The sequence below is a fragment of the Lingula anatina genome, chromosome 2 (genome assembly GCF_051362555.1).
Source record: "Lingula anatina isolate TDL-2025a chromosome 2, LinAna3.0, whole genome shotgun sequence".
NCBI classification, from domain to species: domain Eukaryota; kingdom Metazoa; phylum Brachiopoda; class Lingulata; order Lingulida; family Lingulidae; genus Lingula; species Lingula anatina.
The window spans coordinates 38,244,276-38,265,769 of NC_141768.1; the positions used below are offsets into that span (position 1 = coordinate 38,244,276).

Genomic DNA, 21,494 nt, shown 5'->3' on the forward strand with positions numbered 1-21,494 from the left:
GTATACATTTGCCACATTTAGGTTGAGTGGTTTAGTTAGGTTGTTCTTATATATATATATGCACAGTTTGATATTCATTTGTTTGTTAACACAAAACTTTTTTTAAAGAGTATCGGTTCCCTTTCCCTGAGTCATGAGAGTTTGACCTGAACAAGAAAGAACTCACAAGAAAACTAGTAAGTATTTTTCCTCTTTTAAAATGGGTTAAAATAGGAGGTTACTAGTATTACTAGTACTAGTTGTGATTGCTTGTACAGTAAGTCTGTTAGATCAATTCAACTTGGTTTTGTCTTTATTATCTTGTTTAAATGGATTGGTTTGATGTTTTCTTTTTATCACAATTATATTGATAAATTTAGGAACTCACAAGAAAAGTAGTATTTTCCTGCAAATTGGTTAAATCAGTGTGATTAAATCATTTCACAGATTGCTTCAACTTGGTTGCATTAAAAAATTAAAGGTACATACGAACCGAGCATCGGTGGAGCATGGATTCCCAGTAACACATGTAAACCACTTCTACTAGATTCTTATATGACTCAAATAAATTTGACAAGCCAAGGTAAACTGTCTTGTAAACAGATTAGAACACTCGATCAGCCATAAGAGACCTTTAGACTGCTCCTTTCTTTAAATTTTTGGTTGTAAATTTAACCTACTTTCGTGACCTACTTTCCTGCCCCATTGACATACAGCTTAGAATGCCAGCAGAAAAATCCCTTCAAACATCATTTTCGGGTAAAATTAAACGATGCCTTTTGGTAATTCTCTTAGTTATACTACTTGAAACTATATGCTGGCATTTGGTTGGTTTTTGTGACAACAAATTGACATTGTATGCATCTTTAATTTTTTTTTCACACTTCTGCTTGTCTCCTTTTAACATGTGCTTACATGTTGCAGGTGCATATAACAGCCCTATTTACAGTAACATCTTTATTTGATAATTATTGCCGATGGTGTGCATTTTAAAATGATTCACCTGCAATACTTTAATTTGTCACATGTACAACTGTAGGTTATACCATAATGGTGAGAATACTTAGTAATGGAGACATAGTGCAAGATGATGACCCTAGAATAAAACAGAATTCTGGGCAAAGCAGCTCAACAGGTCAAAGAAGAGTAAGTTCTTGTTAATATTATTTGTAGACTTTTCTGTTTGTGATTGATTCGAAAATATCATTGTAAATATTAAAAGGTTAATCTCTGTTCATAAAGTATCTGTATATCTAGAAGGCTTGGGCATCTATAAAAGTTTTCCTCCAATAAATTGATTGTGGATGAACTTTCCACTAAATTGACAATACTTTTGCACAAAATGCTGTATGAAATTATCAGACAGTCCAAAAAAATACACACTAGATTTCATGATACAAATTAACTCTGCATCTAAAGCAGTCTAAAAGAATTATTAAATATACACAAGAAATCAATGGCAGCATAATTTCATCTGTATAAATCTAAATTCATCTGTGTCCAGGGTTTTGTACAGCACAATGACAACCCTTACCAACAGGGAGCAGGAGGGGTACAGACTGTGTCCATATTTGAAGTGATGAACCAGAAGCTTTTAGATGCTGGACTCCCTCGCTTTAACCTAGGACCTTACACAGTGGAACCTATAGCCACGGTGGGGATGATACTGGCTGGACTCATGTTTGGACTGCCAGGCTTGGTATTTGGGGCACTGTTATTTATAGTTGTGAAAGTTAGCAATGGACAGGGCAATCAGGGCGGACAAGAAGGTGCTGGTAGAGCTATGAGGAGGGGATTCCAAGGGGGACACACACTGGGGAGATAAAAAAGAAATATTCTGTGGATTCAGATATGACCTTGCAGGCCCGTAGCCAGCAAATTCAAAAGGGGGTTCTTTTTCTGAAAAAGTGGACCTTTTACAATGAAACTTATGTGTACCTAGATAAAGTTTTACCCAAAATGGACCTTATCCTGACAAAAGGAGCGGTTCTTTCTAACCCCCCGACCCCCCCTGGCTACAGGTCTGCCTTGATAAACAAATTCACTACATACAACAAATGTGAACATATTTTAATTGTGTAAAATCTGGTGAAAGGTATAGAGTGGCAACAATTGAAGAAGGTGTAATTATTTCAATCAAAAAGAAAGGCATATGAAGTTCTAATAGGCTGGAGAGACGGTTGCTTTTTGCTCCTATTGCATAAATTGTATATGAAAGAATAGATACAGTGGAACACATTCAAGATGGTGGAACTCACAAATTGAGAATATTTTTCATAGCCAGTGCCAAGAACACATTTGCATATTTTAGGTAGGCAAGTCCTGACTTTTTTTGTTTTGCATGGGGGAACCACATATGATTCATCTTGGTTTTCCTCATCCCAAATAGGCTCTTAAGATGTGGCAAAGGTACTGAATGGTCGTACTGATGTGCTTAATGTGCTTGTTAGACATGTTGGAAGGCTCCCCATCACTGCACAATATTTCTCTTTTTACTTATTGGTCATAGGCTGATATTCCTACTTCACACACACGATAGTGTTTCTGATATTCCCAGTCAAGATGAACATACAGTATGTTTAGTATTGCATCATTAAAATTATTCCTTTCACTATATATACTATGTGGCAATTATCACGTCTAGGCTTGTAATTCCCCTGAGCCCTCATTTGTCAAGAGTATTTACCATGAATTTATGCTGTGCAGCTTTTATGCAGGCTTCTGTGCTACATTAACCTATTTTGGTAAGATATTTTGATGTCATTACTCTTACTCCTAGCATAACGAATGAGCTGTTAGTAACTTTTGGCAGCATAGCACTATTTTTACCCAAGCCTTGCAGCCAAAAAATACTAGATGTAATTGCTGCTTTCACAATGCATCTTTTAACTTCAAATTCAAAATGATACAAATATCACAATATCTTGCTTTTTTTCTACAATATACCTTTCTACTGTTGCCTGTTCATCTTGACCTGAGTGAAGAAAGCACTTAATAGTTATAGTCTTGAAATTTTTAACAGTATAAACAGGTGAGACAAGAAAAGTGCAACAGTCTCAGTAATTAACTGGTCATTTAATTTCATTTTAATAACATAATTGAAATAAACAATGATTCCAAAAATGGTGAATTGGTGACCTTCAGATGTTAGAAAGCACACTAAGACCGGAGCATATATTAGCTCAGTGCTTGGGCCATATTTTGCGAGTCCATTTGGGATCAGGAAAGGCAAGATGTGTAGTTACTCCATGCACAAGTCATTCTGAGTGCAAATGTAGTTTTTACATACCAAAAAAAAAAAAAACGCCAGGTTCTCATCGTTTCAATGGTCAGGATGTGGGATGTTCATCGTCTTGAATTTTTCGGTTTTTTAAGCACTACTGCCCCAAGGCACATTGCATCTTTTTAAAGTAATACCATTTTCAAAACTGCTCAACACAAAGTGGTCTTGGCATCGACTACGGAATGTACTTTTTTAAGCATAACTCACAAATACATTGTATTCAAGCTGTTAATCCATGTATTTTGCACATCTCATGGCAAGGCATTCTGACCTGCAGTCATATTCATAATACGTGGCCATGGGTACGTATAAGTAAAGATGGACTCGCCACTATAACAATTCCTGCAGTACAGGGTATACTGCACTCTTTGAATTTTGATGTTTAACTATGAATAGGAAGGCATATATATATATATATATATATATATATATATATATATATATATATATATATTGCATGATTTGTCTCCCTTGTTGGTCTGTTCCTCTCTCGTCGCCAGATATGTTATTTGGACACCGTGTTGGATTTAAAATTGTGCGATTTGTGAATTCAACCCCCTGAAAGTGGGTTCTGGATGTCACATGTAATTACAACAGTCAGCTTGTTTAAGGGTGAAGGGGTGATGTGAAGTTTTTTTTTGTAAGCGATTTTTAAATATGCATTTGTACAGTATAAAGGATTATAGGTGGTTTTAAATTAAATGGTTGGAATTGTTACTGGGAGATAAAAATCATTCTGATATTCAAATAAAATCATTTAAACAGTTGTGTATTGTCAATTGACATTTGTTTCAATGGTCAGGATGTGGGATGTTCATCGTCTTGAATTTTTCGGTTTTTTAAGCACTACTGCCCCAAGGCACATTGCATCTTTTTAAAGTAATACCATTTTCAAAACTGCTCAAAACTTCGTTCAAGGGATTGTGCATGCGACTCTGTGATTGTTCATTATCCTGAAGTTAAGGAAATATATTTACCTCCGTCAAAATTTTTGTATTTGTTGGTTTTTTAGGTAATCGCTTTAAGTGACAAAGCGTAATATTTTAGCCACGTTTTTTTTTTTTACTGAAAAGTACATAAATCACTTGTTACACTTATTACCCATGGAAATAATTTTGACCATTTTAACAGGTCAATACCATGTGCTTATGTCACCGAAAACTAATCTATTTCCTCCTGATGCTCCCGATCGCTATCTGTGTTCCATCAGACAGTTTTGAATTGCGCGCAACTTGAAAGTTCGTGCTCGAAGAGAATTTGAAAAAAAAACCCACGCTTAGTGTACCCTCTGATATCAGATACTTCTAGTAGAGTATACAATATTTAAGTATGAACGATACAATAATTTTGTAACAGACTACTAGCGCACCCTGTAGTCGGAGATAACGCTTATTTTGGGTTAAAAACTAATGTTTACAGGAAAGGAGGATCATGAGACTAATGAGTTGAAGAAAAATAGAGCCTACCCTTTGCCTCATGAAAATTAGTTTTAACTCAAGAGTGATTTTGTACTTAATAGGCTGGGCATCTTTAAGTGAATAGTTATGGATGGATTTTGATAAAATGTTCAGGATAGTTAGGAAGTGGGTTTACTTAAAATTGATTATATTTTTGTGGCGATCCATTACTTGATTTATAATCACGAGAGGAACTGAACAGCCGTGGCAGAGATCTGAGTACTTTTCTAGTTTTGAGCTTAGAACCCATGTGTGTTTTTATTCGTTAATTGTGCTCATACATTTTCAGTAAGTTCCAAATTACGGCAAAAAATTCTGTACTTATCCAATAAGCCAAAACAGTATAAACGTGAATGATAAAGTGAAGTGTTTATACAGACATCTACACTGCTTTAAATATGCAGATTTGCAAAACGATGTAAATATATCAACAAATATTATATAAAATCTTAATTTAAACATGTAAAACGCATATAATTATAAATAACGTCCATACTTTGCCTGTTTAAAAGGTCCCTGATTATTTTGGCAAATAGTCTGTTAAAGTCTCGTTGTGAACTCAAGCTATTTATACATTTTATAAATTGCTCACACACACACACAGCCTATTTAAACCTATAACAAGACTGGTGGGGAGCTGATAAATAAGAAAAAAAAAAAACATATCCCCGATCACATTTAAATATTGCCTCATGCATCTCACCAAACACACTCCATTACCATTCCAGTTGCAGGACCTCGGGGATAGGCTGTTTACATTACTATGAATTTATCATATATTTACACGTGATGTGGTCTTTATTACAAACAGCTCTGATGTAAAATGGTACTTCAAAGTAACGCCATATACGGCCATGATTTGCTGGTAGGCCTGCAGAACAATATGACATCCTCGTAAGACCAGCGCCCTGCTGCAGACATGTACAATGGCCTTTTCGTTTACACTGCTTAAAATACTGAATAATCGGAGCATTTGTAACCAGTCATGAAACTTCTATATGCTGCAAGTGATATTTGGAACAACCCCAAAAGGCATTTTCGGCTTAGTGTTTATGTATATATATTACTCATATTTAAGATATCATTGTCTTTTCGATTGTCCGATTTCATATCGTTTTACAGCATACCGAGTTTGATCCTGAAAAAAACATTAAAAGGAACTATTTAGGAGAAGTCGGGTAAAAACTGCAGTGGGTAGGTAAGCAGGTGCCCGTTGTCCCAGGCAAAAATCATTCTTTCTCTGGGATTGTAACTTAACTGGTAAATGGCGCCGTATTTGCTAGGCACTGCAATCTTCTGGTAATACTCCTTCCCTGTTTCAGTGTCAAACACGTACTGCTTCTCCCCTGGCAGCCGGAATTGGTAAGAATCCATGGTGTACATGACACCGCAGACAAAGAAAACGTTGCTGACAGTGGTTTTCAGGCGATTTGTGCGCCACGTTTTGAGGATTGACAAGTTATCGGGGTCTAGTTTGCTGATGATGAGGTAGCCGTTGTCTTTGTCGGTGGTATACACCGCCCACATCCCTTTTTCGTCTACGTTGAGGTCTATGTACGTGCGCCCTCCTCTGTTGTACAGGTAAAGTGAGGAGTGGCGGATGTGATTGCGAGCGACGACAGTCCCCCGGGACAGGTCGTACCTTTTCAAGGAAGTGTCATAATCTGCGTAATATAAAGACCCATTATACACAACCGACCCAGTACCCGAAAAGAAAATGATGGGATAGACAGCTTGCCTTGAGAGCTCGCCCCCAATGAAGTCTGTATAGTTCTCATAGCCGTAAACGTAGTTTCCTTTCTGCGAGGGGGTATGGTACTGCGTCACCATGTAAAATACTCTCTTTTTGGAGGCGTCATCGCGCGGGAGCGGATCCTTGAACCAGGCCCCCGCCTTCAGTCCCTCCATCCACGTGTGGGTTATGGGCTGGTCTAACGCTATACCTCGGCGCTTTTTGCAAATAGCTAGAATGGTAAAGAAAATGATATTCGGCTTAACATGAATAAATTGCTTCATTAGTTCAGGTAAGAAGCTTGTCGGAAGTTTATGATCAGGCGCTTTAGTCTTCGTCTCTTTTGGAAATTCCGACCTCTGAATTGCGCAAACTAACATCTGCAGGGCGTCTTGTTAAAACATTGGAAATACGCATATGCTGTGATTTGATCACTTTTGTAGATTCTTGAAATTATGATTCGCGCTGCTTTCTCTGAATAGAATGTTAAGTTGCGTTCACCCTAGTATTTTTAATATTCTCATCAGTTTTTCGCAGGATTTAAAATTTTTTTTCTTCATAACAAATTTATGACCCCTGAACTAAATTACAGACACTTTACTTTTACAGAATTCTAAAGTAGCGCAGGTTTGCTGATATCTCGTCCTTTCATTTCCTGATCATCCCTCAGTTAGTCATTAGTTGTAAAAACAAATGATGGTAAAAATGATAACAAAACACTTGAAAGTCTTTATGTTTTATAAACTCAATGTTTCAACGGGGAGGTGGGTGGGCCCGTGAAGAACGCCTGGCAACGTACTGACAGGTAACATACTGTTCTTCAAACACGTTTACAGAACTGACCCTACCAACAAGGGTCCTAAAGAGATCGTAATTGAGTTTCTTTAACGAAACTACTTACACTTGTCGATTTTCTCCACGGCGACCGCGTCTCCTCGGAAAGGTGATGACCCCGCTTTTTGGTCGTAATAACTCCGACATACTTCCAGCCGGCCTTGTAGGCTTTGGACCTGGATTTAATGAAATAAAAAGGATTTATTGCAAAGAACACTCACTGATTTCACGCCTATGCGGTCTCTTGACATCTGTTTTAACGACCTTTTCTCCGCGGCGCAGTCAATGGAACGAGACATATGAACATCGTCCAATAACCTAGACTATTGACATAGCTAAACCGAATTTCTCCGTTTCATAATACAAACCCTGGGAACTTCACCTGTGTGAATCGTTGGATCACAATTATAACAACTTGATGAAAAACACAGCTTTGACAAAACTCATTCACTGACCTTTTTTCTGACACACAAATTCCTCTACTTTCTCTCCACCAGAATGTTTGCTGACAAATGGCAGCCATAGTAACACTTTAGCAGCAAAATCGTTGTATTTATGACCCGTTTTAATGGTTCACTAGTAATGCACTTTTTATTAAGAATGGTCAAACTTGTCGTTGGGCAGGAGGCTAGCTTTCTAGATGACCGGTGCCCTGCACTCGTGCTGATCAAGGGGAGATTCTATTAAGCACAGACTCAATAACTATTAGACCTCGCAGTGACCTTCCGTGTTTTTTATGTTATTTTCTCATTCAGTTCGATGGCATGTTGACGTTGAGGGTTCATCTGTACCCACCCTTTCGCCGCCATTCACCAAAGCACCTGCTTACATATACAGCAAACCGAACTGCCAATGGTGGAACTATGTCATTGCACAATCAATATTTTCAACATTGAAGATCTAATATCATTGTGATAAGACCTCCCCCTCCCCCGCATATCTACCTGTGTTTTGGAAAATTTTTCTTGGTTCTGTTTCTAACATTCGTTTCAGAGTTTTGCCTAGTTTAAACTTCATTCTGAATATATGTATTCTTGCTCCGTCTTGTGGTCTGTCCATAAAAGTACAATTTGCGTTCTTATCTTAAGGCATTCAATAAGCATGGCCAGAAAATCAAAACTCTACAGGTAATTTTAGATTTGTTCTTCTGTGTTCTCGCCTCTTTGTGGGGGAGCAGGCTTTGTCAACGGAAAGCATTCCCATGATATTTCCCATGCAATTCATCTCGACACCCAGACGGTGTTTTTCTTTTTCTTCATTTTCACAATCATAATCACACACAAAAAAAGTAAGGAAAAAAGTTTACTACAACTCCAGCGGCTCTTATTTTGCATGGGAGATGCAACCTGCCTTTTTGACTACAGATCCACATTTAATTGTTGCCGCTATTAAAGCAAACTGAACAACAATTCTTATGGTGCCAAAGGAAACAAAATAAAATAAAATACACAAAGAAACCAGTAACTCTTTGGGTTAAAATAATGCGTTCTTCAAAGGCTAATCTGCACGTACACAATCCGCACAATTTCTAACGAAACGCTAATTCATAACAGAAGTCTTGGCTGAGCATTCACTTGTCGTCTGACATTGTTCTAACCCTGCCTTAAGGTAGCCTGTAACAATTTCCAACTTGTTTAAAACAATCTGTAATGAACACTTTTGGTGCGTGAAATTCTGCAGTAGAACAAGTCTTTTTTAAACTCGGGTCTGCAAAAAGATCGCTTCTTCGTGGGCGAGCTCTTCAGGATAGACTCACAAACCACTCATTACTTGAAAGAACGAGCGTAGTGCTGTTCTTGCTTACAGGGATCGTAGTAGGAAAATAATGAGCTTGTGTTACTCATGCGCGAAGAAACTTTAAAAAAAACTTTGGAATAGTCAATCATCATACGGCAGGGAGGGACAGAGGGTTGGGTTGGAAGGGGTGTAAGTTAATTTAATTGGTATGAACATCATAATTTTACAGATAAGTTCACTCTGTCATAAGATCTACTGCCATTTAACAAAAGCTATATGAGTTGCTGTAAATGTGCCCCCCGCCCCCCCCCCCCCCCAAAAAAAAAAAGAAAAGAAAGATACAGTGCCTTCGCCTCCATTATCTCACTAACATCATCTCACCATTTACCATCCACAGCCTCATCAACAGAAAGAAAGACCACCCTTGCCATAAAGCTTTAGTTCTCATGGGGACTAAACCCAATAAAAAATAAATGCCTGTTGTCATCTGTTTTCTTAGGACTAGGCATGTTCATGTGTTGGCAAACAGCATGTGAATTGCATTAAACAGCGTATCAAATCATAGCTCACATTGTTTAATTTGTGATTGGAGTTACAATGCCAATGCCTATGACAAAGATGAGGTCGTTGAGTCCTCCACACGTCGTCTCAATAGACGTTGGCATTGTAAGTCCAATTAAACGATGTAAAATAAACTGGATTACTGACAAACTTATAAGATATCAGAGTGCGTAGACTAACCCTTGCCGTGAGGTCCGTATTTATCGCCAGTGGGTTTTTTATCCTCACGCTGTCCAGCTCGCTTGAAATTTTAAACAGCTTAGTCTCCAGGTTCCCTAAAAAGTTCCCATCTCTGTTGTAGAAATAGAAATAGTAATATTCATCTTTCTCAATCTTTTCAACCATGTCTGTGAGCTCGCTCAGGTCACTACGAATCGATTCTGCGTCTGATAAGGTGATTTCCAGGGACTGGCGAGCTAATTGTTTCTCGATGACGTCGAAGCGTTTGGTGAGGTTGGCGATTTTCAAAGGAATATCCTCCGTTCTAATCTTCAAAAGTTGTAAAGTGACATTTACACTTTTGAGTTTTTCGTCCAATTCTTTCAGTTTGTTGAAATTATCTTCCTCTGAGCATGAGTCTTTTTGCTTGGCCATAACCGTGCAGATGCATCGGCCATGGCGGTCTCGGGAGCGTACTGTGTATTTGTACTTTCCTTCATACCTGCCATCCTCTTGCGGCAACTCCTAAAGAAAGGATGGAAAGAGATCAAATGACCAAAGAAAAAATACAATAAAAAAGCCAGCCAAGCTCAGTTGCAAACAATTTGTTCAAGTCGATTGCAAACGATTTGTGTTCGTTGAATCCAATTGCTTCCCGACCGAGAAATGCTGTTAAATCCTATTTGATTATGAAAACATCGTCTGGATGCTAGGAAAAAATTATTCGGTTGAGCGGTAGCTTTCAATCAAGAATTCATGAACTATGTAAGTTCAGCATGAATACCGATACGATTCGGATATCAGAACCGGTTCAAATCAGCCAACCGTCTGATTAGATCTTGCTCCCCTAACGGCTCAGGTGTAACTTCTACTACAGCAGATAAAAATATGGACACGTACGTAAACAGTTCACCACACCTGTTAGAACCGTTTATGATGATCCTACATATTTAATTTTCCTTAATTTCTTATCAATGTATTCTTTTTGTGTTCTTTCTTTGAATTATGGTCGTAATCCATCTTTGGCCCATCTGACATTGCGTAAAATGACCAGATATCAGTCTATTACTTTTTTCGGCCTGAATATGTCTTCAGTGCAAACAAAATAATCAAACGATCCCGGGCAAATAATTTCAGTTTTGATCAGTTTGTAAATATGGTGTGGAGAGGGTAGAAAAGAACGGCATATTAAAAGCAGACGGTGAATACGTTTAAGACACGTTTTAGGACAAGCCATACGTGAGTCTCTATTTATATAATGTGCTTTTTAAGTCAGAAACACTCGCGTCGATTAAATAGGAAATTGTAAGCATGCTGAAAACCATGGAATTAATTGTACTGGGCAGGGGTATTTGAAATGCACGTGATGGCGTATAGAAGAAATGGTACTTAAGCGCCGTTTATTCGTCAAAACTTGTGTTTTGTAATCTAAAAAGACAAATAGCCGAACATGTGTCTGCCTCTCGGGTAAACTATGTCAATGGCCAACTAAATACAGCTAGTTTGTCATACGCGGGTCCGACTTCTCCAAAGTTCTCAGCAATTGCCAACTATTTCGAAGATGTCAGAAAAATCAAAAAGAGAAAGTTTGACTTTAACACGACATGTGCTTTCAACAAAACAATTGACCCTCTATTTTGTCGTATCCAGACTTTTTTTTTGTTTTTTGCATAAATCGCCTCTTGGCTGGAAATGGGGAAGTGTCTCTGAAAAGGGTTATCGAAGAGTCACTCATTTCTCCGCTCAGTTTTCGCATGTCGGCCTTGTCCTACTCTTACAATATCTAAGCTCTTCAAATTAAAATGGAAATGAAGATTTTTTGCCTTTTGTAGAGGTTATCGGGTAATCGCTAGCCTTTCTTCCGGCATTTTCGCCATTTTGCCTTGCCAAGGTTGATTTACTGCCCATTATTTGATAGGGAGCCGACTACCGACGTCCACGCAGCGCACCGTGCACAACTGTAACGATTTTAAGTGGGCGAACAATTTTTACTGCTTTCTTCTGCGAGGTTCTTTCCGTGTACCGACTTAACTTAACCTGGTATTTACTATGCGCGCATTTGATAAAGAACCGCAGAATTCCGGCTTTGCCAGCTCTAGTGCCTTACATGATACTTTGTCTGTGGGAATAGGCTGCAGGTTATGAACAAAATCCGAGCCACCTGAGTAACCATTTCGTTGCATCTGGTCTTACTTTGAGGAAATGAAGCAATAAATCAGCACAGTAAACCCCGTCTCTGGTTACTTCTTGTAGGAATATTGCGTTTACAAGTGAATAAAGCATTGTCTTGGCAATGGCACAGAGTGATGTTTACCCGTAAGCACCGCACATTGACATGGGGTGCCAATGGCTTCCTACTCACCTGAGCGCCGATGTCCGTGGCGTGCGTTTGAAGGACAATATGAACGAGACATGAGTAAAACACCACGTGTACAGAGGCTCTCATTGCTTGCTCCTGGTCCTTAACCGGCGTAAGGGCACAGCTGCATAGCCTTCTCCGAGGCCTGATTGAAGATGAATGCTTTTTATAGAGGGAGGGTGAGGCGCACCACCAGGGTGAATTCCTATTGGCTAACCGATAAAATTAAAGCTTAAATCAATGATTGACCAAACTTGACCTGGACCGTTTGGTTTTAATTCTGCATTGTATAACATTTCAAAGATGAATTTATTTTTCTTCGGAGCCATTGGGATATTAGCTTCTATATCAGATATTTCCTGTCTACATTTTTTGTGTGTGTTTAACAAAGTCCCAGTTGGTTCGTTGTCTAGAAACTTTGACTTGAAAAGTTATAGTTGAAATGTCGCTTCGGTTGTCTTGGCTTCGACTTGACAGCGCGTTGCACCTATACAGGTGAGCAACCTGAAACGTGAAAATGAAATGGATACAGAGAGAGGCGGGGATGGAATAAGGAAGACCGTACCAATTATAATGACATTTACCTCTCTATATATAGGGGAGGGGGGAAAGTAATTAACACTGGAAGTGTTCTGTTGATGTCTTGGACGTCATGGAAAGATACCAAAATAATCAAGTTAACCTTTTTCTAATAATGACTGGCAACAAACTCAGGTATCTTCGCACTTTGCAGAAGGGTCCGTCGGCCCTGTTAAATCTTGATCACCCATTATTTGTTTTGAAAAAAAAAATCAAATATTGAAAATACACCAGTTGTTTCATTAGAAAATCACCGTGATTCCGCGACATGAAATGTCAGGCTAACGTTCCCTTAGTCATGTAATTAAGTTTATACGCCACACGAAGCCTCCTAAACGTTAAAACGGTTGATAGAATAAACATCAGACTTATTTAGTAAATGTACCTGTCTCAGATTGTTATCATTTCGCCACGTGAAAGTTGCACGCGAACCTAAACAGTGCAGAGCTTGCCCATACATGTATCTTAAAGGCTGAATAATCTGTGTCTTGATAAAAAATATGTGGTGTTTGAAACCCATGAAAACCAAAACATTTTCAGATGAGCCATTTCGTTTTATATTCGACGTTGTTGAAACGAACGGGTCGAACTGTTTTTTTTAAGTTATCATTCACAGAAAGACGGATGAGAACATTTATTTCATATTTCAGTTTCGGCCAGCTTTTCCTCTTTCTTCCGCTCGTTTATGTTGTCTAGCTTAAACCTCAAACATTTACAATAGTGAATACACGTAATGATCGAGCCACCTTCTGTGGACACAGTTGCTTTTTTTCAGATTCAAGAAACGTGTAAAACGAGATCAAGGTGAGGTCTTCGAAGTCAGAATATGTCTCAGCGAAGTGTGTGTTTTTTTCTCTACCTCACCAGCTTATTCAATTATGAATATTATTAGCAACACATGAGTTGAAATAGGCTGGTTATGTTATCATAGAGTCTCCTCACATTACAGGGTGAAGTGATTTATAAATCTGTGCACTTCACCGGGTTTCCGTAGTCATACCAGATCACAACCTCTTCTAGGAAAAAAATGATGACCCTTTTTTTCAACAAAGAATGTAATCTAGTACCTCATGCAAAATGTTATCAATCCTTAGCTAGCGCTCACTGCGATATTTGGTAAATCAAAAACAAAATTCGTATGAACTTAATCCACTTTCTGGGAAATCTATCAAAACAAACCGACCTGTCTGGAATGTTAGGGGGAAAGTAATTCAATAAATGATAAGAGACTGCTTTCCTCCGAACACCCCACCCATCATCCATTGTATCATTTCTACGTGGACTCCTCTGTGGCCAAGGGTATTTCTTCCAACTGGTTTACCCTTAACCCAAGCGTTTGAATTTAGTATTGAACTGTGAATGGATGTGACATGCAGTTTTAGAACCTGATCCAACCAATTATCTTTCTCACTCCATTCACCATAAAGATTCGTTTACTTTTCACTGATGTGCGACTTGGTAATCAACCTAGTGGCATCCTTCCATGTACGCATTTCTCTAAGTCTGAAAAGATGAATCTATTCATATGGGGGAAATGTATGCCGTTTGCCATTTTCGGGAATTTCTTAATTGGAAACAAGTTTACATCACCTGCATATTTTCCTAACACTTCATTAGCTGTTCTCCAGGGTTAGGATTGTGTTGGAAAGAGTTAAATAAACTCCGAACAGCAAAAGGCAATAGCTGGTGGGTAAATTTACCGTAGACGCACTTGATAGTAGGCCCAGACAATTCACAATCCTGAAAGGTGTTCGCAAGATTCTACTAAATAATGCGCATTTAATTATGTGAGTGGTCTGTTGTCGACATATTTATCAATTTCTCACGGTTTCTTTCTAGGATACAAAAACAAAATCGATATGAAAAAGATGCAAATAAGTACTATTTTTGAAAAGAACGCCGTAAAACCGGTTGTATTCTGGAAGGTTAGAGAAGAAAGACCCAATAAAGGAAAACCTAAACCTCACACATTTGGCTTGTAAAGGTAAAATGTCCGTCAACATCACCCCAAGATTATTTCTTTTTTTTTAATAGCTTTCAAATATAAAAATCAAGTACAAAAACTCCCTTCGTGCAATTGCGGATGCCTGTTTATTTTGAACACAAACACGATTTCGTTTAGTGGGTATCTGTAAAGGTGAACGTTACATTTTTTTATAACAGAACGCCTTTTTTTCATAAGTACCCGTTTGTTACAAAACCGTGTAGTTTACTGCGGCAGACTGCCAGCGGCGAATGTGTATACAACTCGATCTAGGCAATAAGGCTACTACCACCGACGAAGAAAGTAAGGGGCTTGCGGTTACACTGGCATAACGTAGTAACAGACCTTTAGGTCTTCCGAAAATACTTGACTTTTTTTATAAACAACATTCCATAGTTTCGTAAGACGCGCATTCTGATACCGGACATCCGACTTACCTAGCAGGTATCAAAATCGGCCAATCTTTTTCTAATTACATACAAACATTTTTGTTGGAAACGCTCTCAGATCATTCGTCCTTGCCCGCCGGTGCCTCCTCAGTTGAGAAGCAAGCTGTCAGCATGAACTCCAACACAGGTTCTCGATATTTTAGGGATATTATTTAAAGTTGTATTAAGACATGCAGCAAAAACGTCTGAAAATACACAGCTTGGTCAAACTAGGCGGATTTCGTAACCTTGTAGGCCTACCTGTGGGACACCTGTCAGACACCCTCTACCCGAGGGACGAATGACATATAAACTTACTGTGTACTTATTTGTCAACTTCAACCAACTACATTGGTGGCTTGTATACAGAATTACAATAAGAAGGGAGCCGTGGCATGTGTCAACTCATTTACAGATTAGAGCAGTAAAATCTACCAAATTCAATTTGCCAATGAGACCTTGTCTAAGCATGGTGATCCGATCGAAGGACTTTACCAAAGGAACAAGCTGTTGCAACGTTTTAACTCATTTTACCTTCAAATTAGTAACTGCAGTTTGGAAGAACCAACAATCAGCACATGAATCGGACCACATTCTATTGTTGGTTGCTTTAACCAAGATACAACCTCGTTTATTGGTTTTATCGACAAGCATGCGTATAATGTATGGCGATAATTAATTATTGGGACTGATTTTTATCACATTTTATTTCGCTCAATTCGTTTATAATAATAAGAATAGTGTGCACCTCATCTTCTCCATTGATTCCTTAACATATTCAAAGACGTTTTCTTGTCAAACTATTTCATCGTCGCCAATATGAGTCTTCATGATTGCTATCGAATTTTTCAAGAATGCACTAAAAAATTCAGATATTGGTAATCAACAGCAAAATCGCTATGTTTAATGCCTATTATGATATAAGATATCTGAAAGTGGATCACGTTAACACTGGCTCTAAGAATGTTTGTACTAGTACAATTCGAAACAGATCACAATTTGGATCGCAAATGAGTAAAGCATAAACTGCTTATTTCCAGACGAGGCCCGCTGTGTTTGCTTCCAACATTGCAGACGAAAATTAACATATGCCTACATTAATCGCTTTTTGAAAAGATTCCATGGACATGAATTTAGATTTTGAAAAGACAATTAAGAATTCAATTGGTTCATAATTTTCGATAACACCCTGGGAGTTTGGTGGTTAAACAAAACCTTTATTTTCGGACGACCTATGGATGACTATTTTCACTTACTCTGAAATATCGGGTGTAGATTGATTTACGTGTTCAGTAATGCTTAAGTTAGCACATATACGTGATAAATGACGTCGATAAACATTGAGTTCAAAAACAACCTGTTAAAAACGTTAAAATGCATTAATTTCAATTGTAACTTGTTTTCCAAGAAGTTTGACCTAGAACCCGCTTAGTTGCCAGTTATAAATAATGCTGAAGGAACTTGTAGTAATTTAACAAAAAAAAAAAAAAAAAAAAAAAAAAAAAAAAAAAAAAACTGTTTTAGCGTGTGCCATCTCACAGACCTCGTTCACTGCCACCTACTTTCACGATACTTTTTTCAAAATTCCCATTCTTGGAAAAAATGTTTTGCTACTCCAATGGACAGATTGTTATAACAATCATTCTTTCTTTTGCACTTATTCTTTTTAATGCCTTGCAATTTACCTGAGAGTTCGATTCATTCCTCAGGTATCGATGGGAAGGTATATAAAATGAGCCGTTCAATTGAAGGCAGATCCTGGTACATACGACTGTTGTACAAACTCAGTATAAACATTTAGGCGTGGGTAATTTTGAACTTCAAAGCACTGTAGCTTTCACAATGGTCGCTGTGGAAAAAGATTAAATACATGTATCAACAAACCGTTAACTTTGACAACCAGGCTTATCAAATGTTGCCCCATGCTATATAATTGGAACTGATTTATCACACCTGTATAAGATAGACAAAAAACCTCGTATATATGCAGTTAAGCATAAATGAGCCGTCTGCTTATCTTAGTAAACCAATTACTTAGTTGTTGTTGAAACCATCAACGGTGCCAAACATTCCTACTTTTCTGGCAATCTATAAATGACAGCTTAACGTTAATTTTCTCTGGCACTGCTACTTCCTAAAGACAAATTGCTTGAGGTAGGCCTTCTTTAATCCTGTTTTTTACTCTCATGGTAATTATAGAGTATGGAAACTCTCCTGTCGTTTTCGCATGTCAACACCTACATATGTTAGCTTACATAGTCAGTATTGTTGTGGCATGTGTTCAGTAACTCGAACATATGGGTTTTATAGCAGTATTAAGAGGCGCCTTTCACACAGATTGTGCTAGATGTTCTCTAAAATGCGTCTCGCAACACGATTACTTTCGAAGCACATCTATAAACATATGCAGTTGTGTAGCGGTAGTATGTGCGGATGGTTCACTTAAATAATACTGAACACCAGTCAGACCAGAACACCACTTCCCCATGATGTTTAGCATAAAGTTTGAATGAAGATGTAAAAAATGACATCAAAACACATATATTACATCTTCAAACATAACAGATGTAGAAAAAAACAAACAAACAAACAAAAAATAATACCATGTTTCAAAATGATGTTAAAAATAACTTTTATTATCTTTATGAATAGGAAATTGGAAACAATCAGCAATTGATAATTGACAAACTTTGATTAAATACACCAAAGTCGGTGGTTTCTAGACCACGGGCAAGTTAATCGATGAAGTGTCAGAGCTACAGGTATATTATTTACAATCAATAAGATATTTCTCTTATAAATTAAAAAAAACTTTCTGATCATACCTGTTCAACCTGACTAGAAACTTCCCATATTGCAAATAAATAAATGAATGAATAAAAAAATAAATAAGTAAAATAAATAAAATTTAAAAAATCAAACGTATGATTCGTGGTAAAACTCAGCAATCGCATCGACTCCATTTCTTTCTTTCGTCACGATAAACTTATCATTATGTTTATTTTGTATATAGGCACAGATAAGCGCACACGAAAAACTTACACCAAATATCACAACTACAACGCAAATAATAATGGCAATTATTGTCCAGTCTTCGTGGTCCACAACATTGTTAATTAAGTACTGGGTTTCTCCTGTTCTGGCCATAGGGTCCTCGTCACGGTTCCCGTCTCTTCCCGGTCGCTCATTTGACGATTCTTCGTTATACGTATCACTTCGACGATATATTCGATGCTTCAGTACTGAAATACTCGGCACATTACTTGGACGTCTTTTATTGGCGTGCTTTTTACTACTACTCTCAGATGCCTCTGTTCTGAAAGCAAGAGCATTATTATAATCTGAATCTCTATCACTGTGCAGTTTTGCGTTGTCCGTTGTTTTCTCTCTTGTTTTGTAGTTTTGATTCACATGAAGTGCACTTGCTAGCGCGTCGTGTAATGTCATGAACTTTCTTTGTGACACTGCTCTCCCATGAAGGTTATTATGCAAAATGTCTTGTCTCTTGGGCTGGTATCTTGGCCGTAGCTTGAATAAAAAAAAAGATGATACATCATTATTCAAGACATCCAATGCAATAATTATTGCGGCCTAGGTGTGTCGGGTGATCTTCATTTTATGTTGCACTGTTTAAAATCAATATATTTCGCGTACTTAACCTGTATACAAAACACACACGCATGCACAAATTTATTAGGTAAGCGAGTTAGGGGAAAGTGAAATTCATTATCTAAAATGTGAATATTTGCAATGAACAAATCCCTATTTGCTTTACAATGTAAAAGTATCTTATCGCATTAATAACAATGTTAAAGATCACCACCCAGAGGTTTTTCTTTTATTTTAAAACAAGCGGTTCAGTGCGCGTTCAGGTATTTTATACACTAAACACATTATTAATGTAAGGATTGATACAAATTGCTGGGTGAACTTATCGTATTTCTAGAGTGATGAACATATGTGACAGTCAAAGCATTTAAGGACAACACCTGCTTCATTTTGAATGTTTTTCTCTGTTCTACACAATACTTGCTAAACCTCAATATGAAAGTTTGAAATAAAATCTTTAGGCTAACCTGGATCGCAGCAATATTCTTTCATACGAAAAAGAAAAAAAACTACTGCGCGTCGTAAATAGTTGCACACCTTGCTGAAAGTAGGGTGTTTTACATTGAACACCTTCGTTATTCTGTAAATGCCCATATAAAAAGCCCACTGCGCCTAGCAACAGGAAAATAGCTGCATAATGCATAGTATGGTGCTAATTGAGTGCCCGGTATGCACTAATCACTAATTCAATGTAAAGTATGCAGCTCGTTTCAACATTAATTCGGATTTAATAGTTAAACACAGACAATTCTCACTTAATAAGACTTATATTCTGCCAGTTTTATTTCGCGTGGTTTCCTCTCGAATACCGTTGTTGGTCGAATGATAGGCATGTAAACAAATACAAAAGGATGATCTGCCCTGATTCGTACGCCCTGAAGCTCCCAACACCTGTAATACCAGTTATTACGGACGTAGATATAAACTTAAGTGTAAACATAAACTAGGTGTGTCTAGCCGTTATCAGTTTTTTTATTCTTCTACGTAGGAACTTGAAATTGACTAAACAAATGGAAAACCTACATTTTTCTCAAACACGTAGAACTGCTCATTTTAATTTGTACTTACTTTCCTCTTCGCCATACAGACAAATACGGCAGTGCTGTCTTGTCGACTGCATAGTTCAGGGGGACAGGTGGGAGAGCACAATGTCCCGCCTTCCTGTCCTCCGACAAATTCTGACGCAAATCCAGCTAGCACGTATAGTATTATAACCCTACAGAAAAATCCAAGCTGTATTTGTATGCCAGATATACCCCAAGGTGTCAACCGAGGTGTCATAGTGTCACAGACCCGGTCACTACATTATCCTGAAGTGGCAAACGACACATAACTCGAGTAATGGAATCACAGCAGGTCATGTGTGTATTATATCCTGATATATCGATGACTAATCGAACTTCAGCTCGTAATACATGCACGTCCACTAGACCGCCTACCTCGCGACAGGACGTCAAATACCTACACACATTCTTGTAATAAAGATCAGATCAGTCCGCAGTTTTCACAGGTGAGCTCAGTGACGATATCAGGAGGCAAAAATCCGTTGAAAATAAAACCGCAACCGTGTGTCACAATGTCTATTTAAATCTGTCACCGTGTGTCAACATCTGCAGCCTACATTTACTTTGAATAATCACACCGACTGCATTGTAAAAAGGTCTGCGTCAGCGGGACGGCTCAGCAACTTCGCAGTCAAATCTTTAGACCACTCCCTGTACCACTGGGGTCTTTTAAGTAAAAATCCCAAAGCTTTTGTCTCATACATCCATCTGGTATTTTAATAAAATTGGATTCTCTCTTCCCGGTCGCCCTATTTTTAAGATATATCGCTTGAGCTCAGCTTATATCGACTATTGGTTGTTTCCGCAAACCACACTCCAATTATTCAACCTTTACTGTGCTTATTCATGGCTGTATTGTGCTACTGCGGTTATTAATTAACTTGCAATTGTTTCAATACCTGATAGCTGCGGTTAGAATAACATTGATGCATAACTCAGTCTATAAACATGTTCGTGTGTTGACATTTGCTTAACTTTAATTAAGAACATAAAGACAGAGAGGGCGAACTTTTGATCAATCATAGAGGATTTTTAACGCGCGTTTCACATTTTTCCTTTGATATTCTATGTCCGCTTCACCCTTTTTTAATTGACTCTGTAACCTTTTCCCCAAAAACATTTTCTCTATCAATATGTACATTTCATCCGGTCCGAACGCTATCACCAATATCCGTATCGAAACCATTTTACTATTTTGCTAGAAAAAAAAATTGTTAGTATTTATAGCTTTACGACAAGATCGTTCGAATGCCCAAGAACAACGGCGTTCTTGTTTTACACATATGTCGAAGTCAGACATCAATCACAAATTTTGATTTAAATTTCCTTTTAAAATTTTTAATTTAGATATATCATATTGCCATTTGTCACATTTTATTGTTTTCATTTGTCATTTTATTTTTGTAGTGCATCGGTATCCTAGGGCCACTAGATATTCACATATATGTCTCTGGTTAAATTCACGGCTATTGTCTATACTGTGTCGCCTCATAGAGACAAACTCTACATAATAATAACTGCTGCCCTGGTAGAGGGTGGTGCATCGGGCTCCAGTGAATAATGTCGTCTTCGTAAGGCAGGCAGTTATCAGGCCAGTCAGCATCGGACTCAAACAGTCATGGTAAAATTTTCAGAATATACAAGAATCCATCAAGGTTTGCAATAAAAAGATACCGTAAAAACGCCTCTGTAGTAGTAGTAACGCTGGAAGCCAAATTTTGTCGTCCTT

General features: G+C 37.9%; 2 protein-coding genes and 1 long non-coding RNA gene across 6 annotated transcripts; 1 reads left to right on the forward strand and 2 right to left on the reverse strand.

The window, feature by feature from the left end:
• The first annotated feature begins 3 nt into the window (after positions 1–3).
• LOC106173263 (protein FAM241B) lies at positions 4–4,028 on the forward strand. Of its 3 annotated transcripts, XM_087003258.1 has the most exons (5): positions 11–176; positions 461–562; positions 1,019–1,125; positions 1,484–1,835; positions 2,007–4,028. In XM_087003258.1, the coding sequence occupies exons 2-4, from the start codon at positions 535–537 to the stop codon at positions 1,802–1,804; spliced, it is 456 nt and encodes a 151-aa protein (XP_086859384.1). In that variant the 5' UTR covers positions 11–176; positions 461–534; the 3' UTR covers positions 1,805–1,835; positions 2,007–4,028. The 3 variants fall into 3 exon arrangements, with proteins under 3 accessions (XP_013409784.2, XP_086859384.1, XP_086859383.1); XM_087003257.1 differs by having other exon boundaries at positions 1,484–4,028; XM_013554330.3 differs by lacking the exon at positions 461–562 and having other exon boundaries at positions 4–176; positions 1,484–4,028.
• Positions 4,029–4,965: 937 nt separating this feature from the next.
• On the reverse strand, positions 4,966–15,339 carry LOC106173245 (noelin-2). 2 transcript variants are annotated; one of them, XM_087003256.1, is made up of 5 exons: positions 15,102–15,339; positions 12,105–12,605; positions 9,764–10,267; positions 7,353–7,461; positions 4,966–6,683 (listed from the first exon to the last, which is right to left on the reverse strand). In XM_087003256.1, exons 2-5 carry the CDS (start codon positions 12,186–12,188, stop codon positions 5,884–5,886), a joined length of 1,497 nt encoding a protein of 498 aa, XP_086859382.1. In that variant the 5' UTR covers positions 12,189–12,605; positions 15,102–15,339; the 3' UTR covers positions 4,966–5,883. The 2 variants fall into 2 exon arrangements, with proteins under 2 accessions (XP_086859382.1, XP_013409749.1); XM_013554295.2 differs by lacking the exon at positions 15,102–15,339 and having other exon boundaries at positions 12,105–13,564.
• A 2,370-nt stretch (positions 15,340–17,709) lies between these two features.
• On the reverse strand, positions 17,710–21,074 carry LOC106173244 (uncharacterized). The gene is made up of 2 exons (XR_015332685.1): positions 19,770–21,074; positions 17,710–18,620 (listed from the first exon to the last, which is right to left on the reverse strand). It is a non-coding gene; the product is annotated as an uncharacterized LOC106173244 (long non-coding RNA).
• Positions 21,075–21,494: the final 420 nt, after the last annotated feature.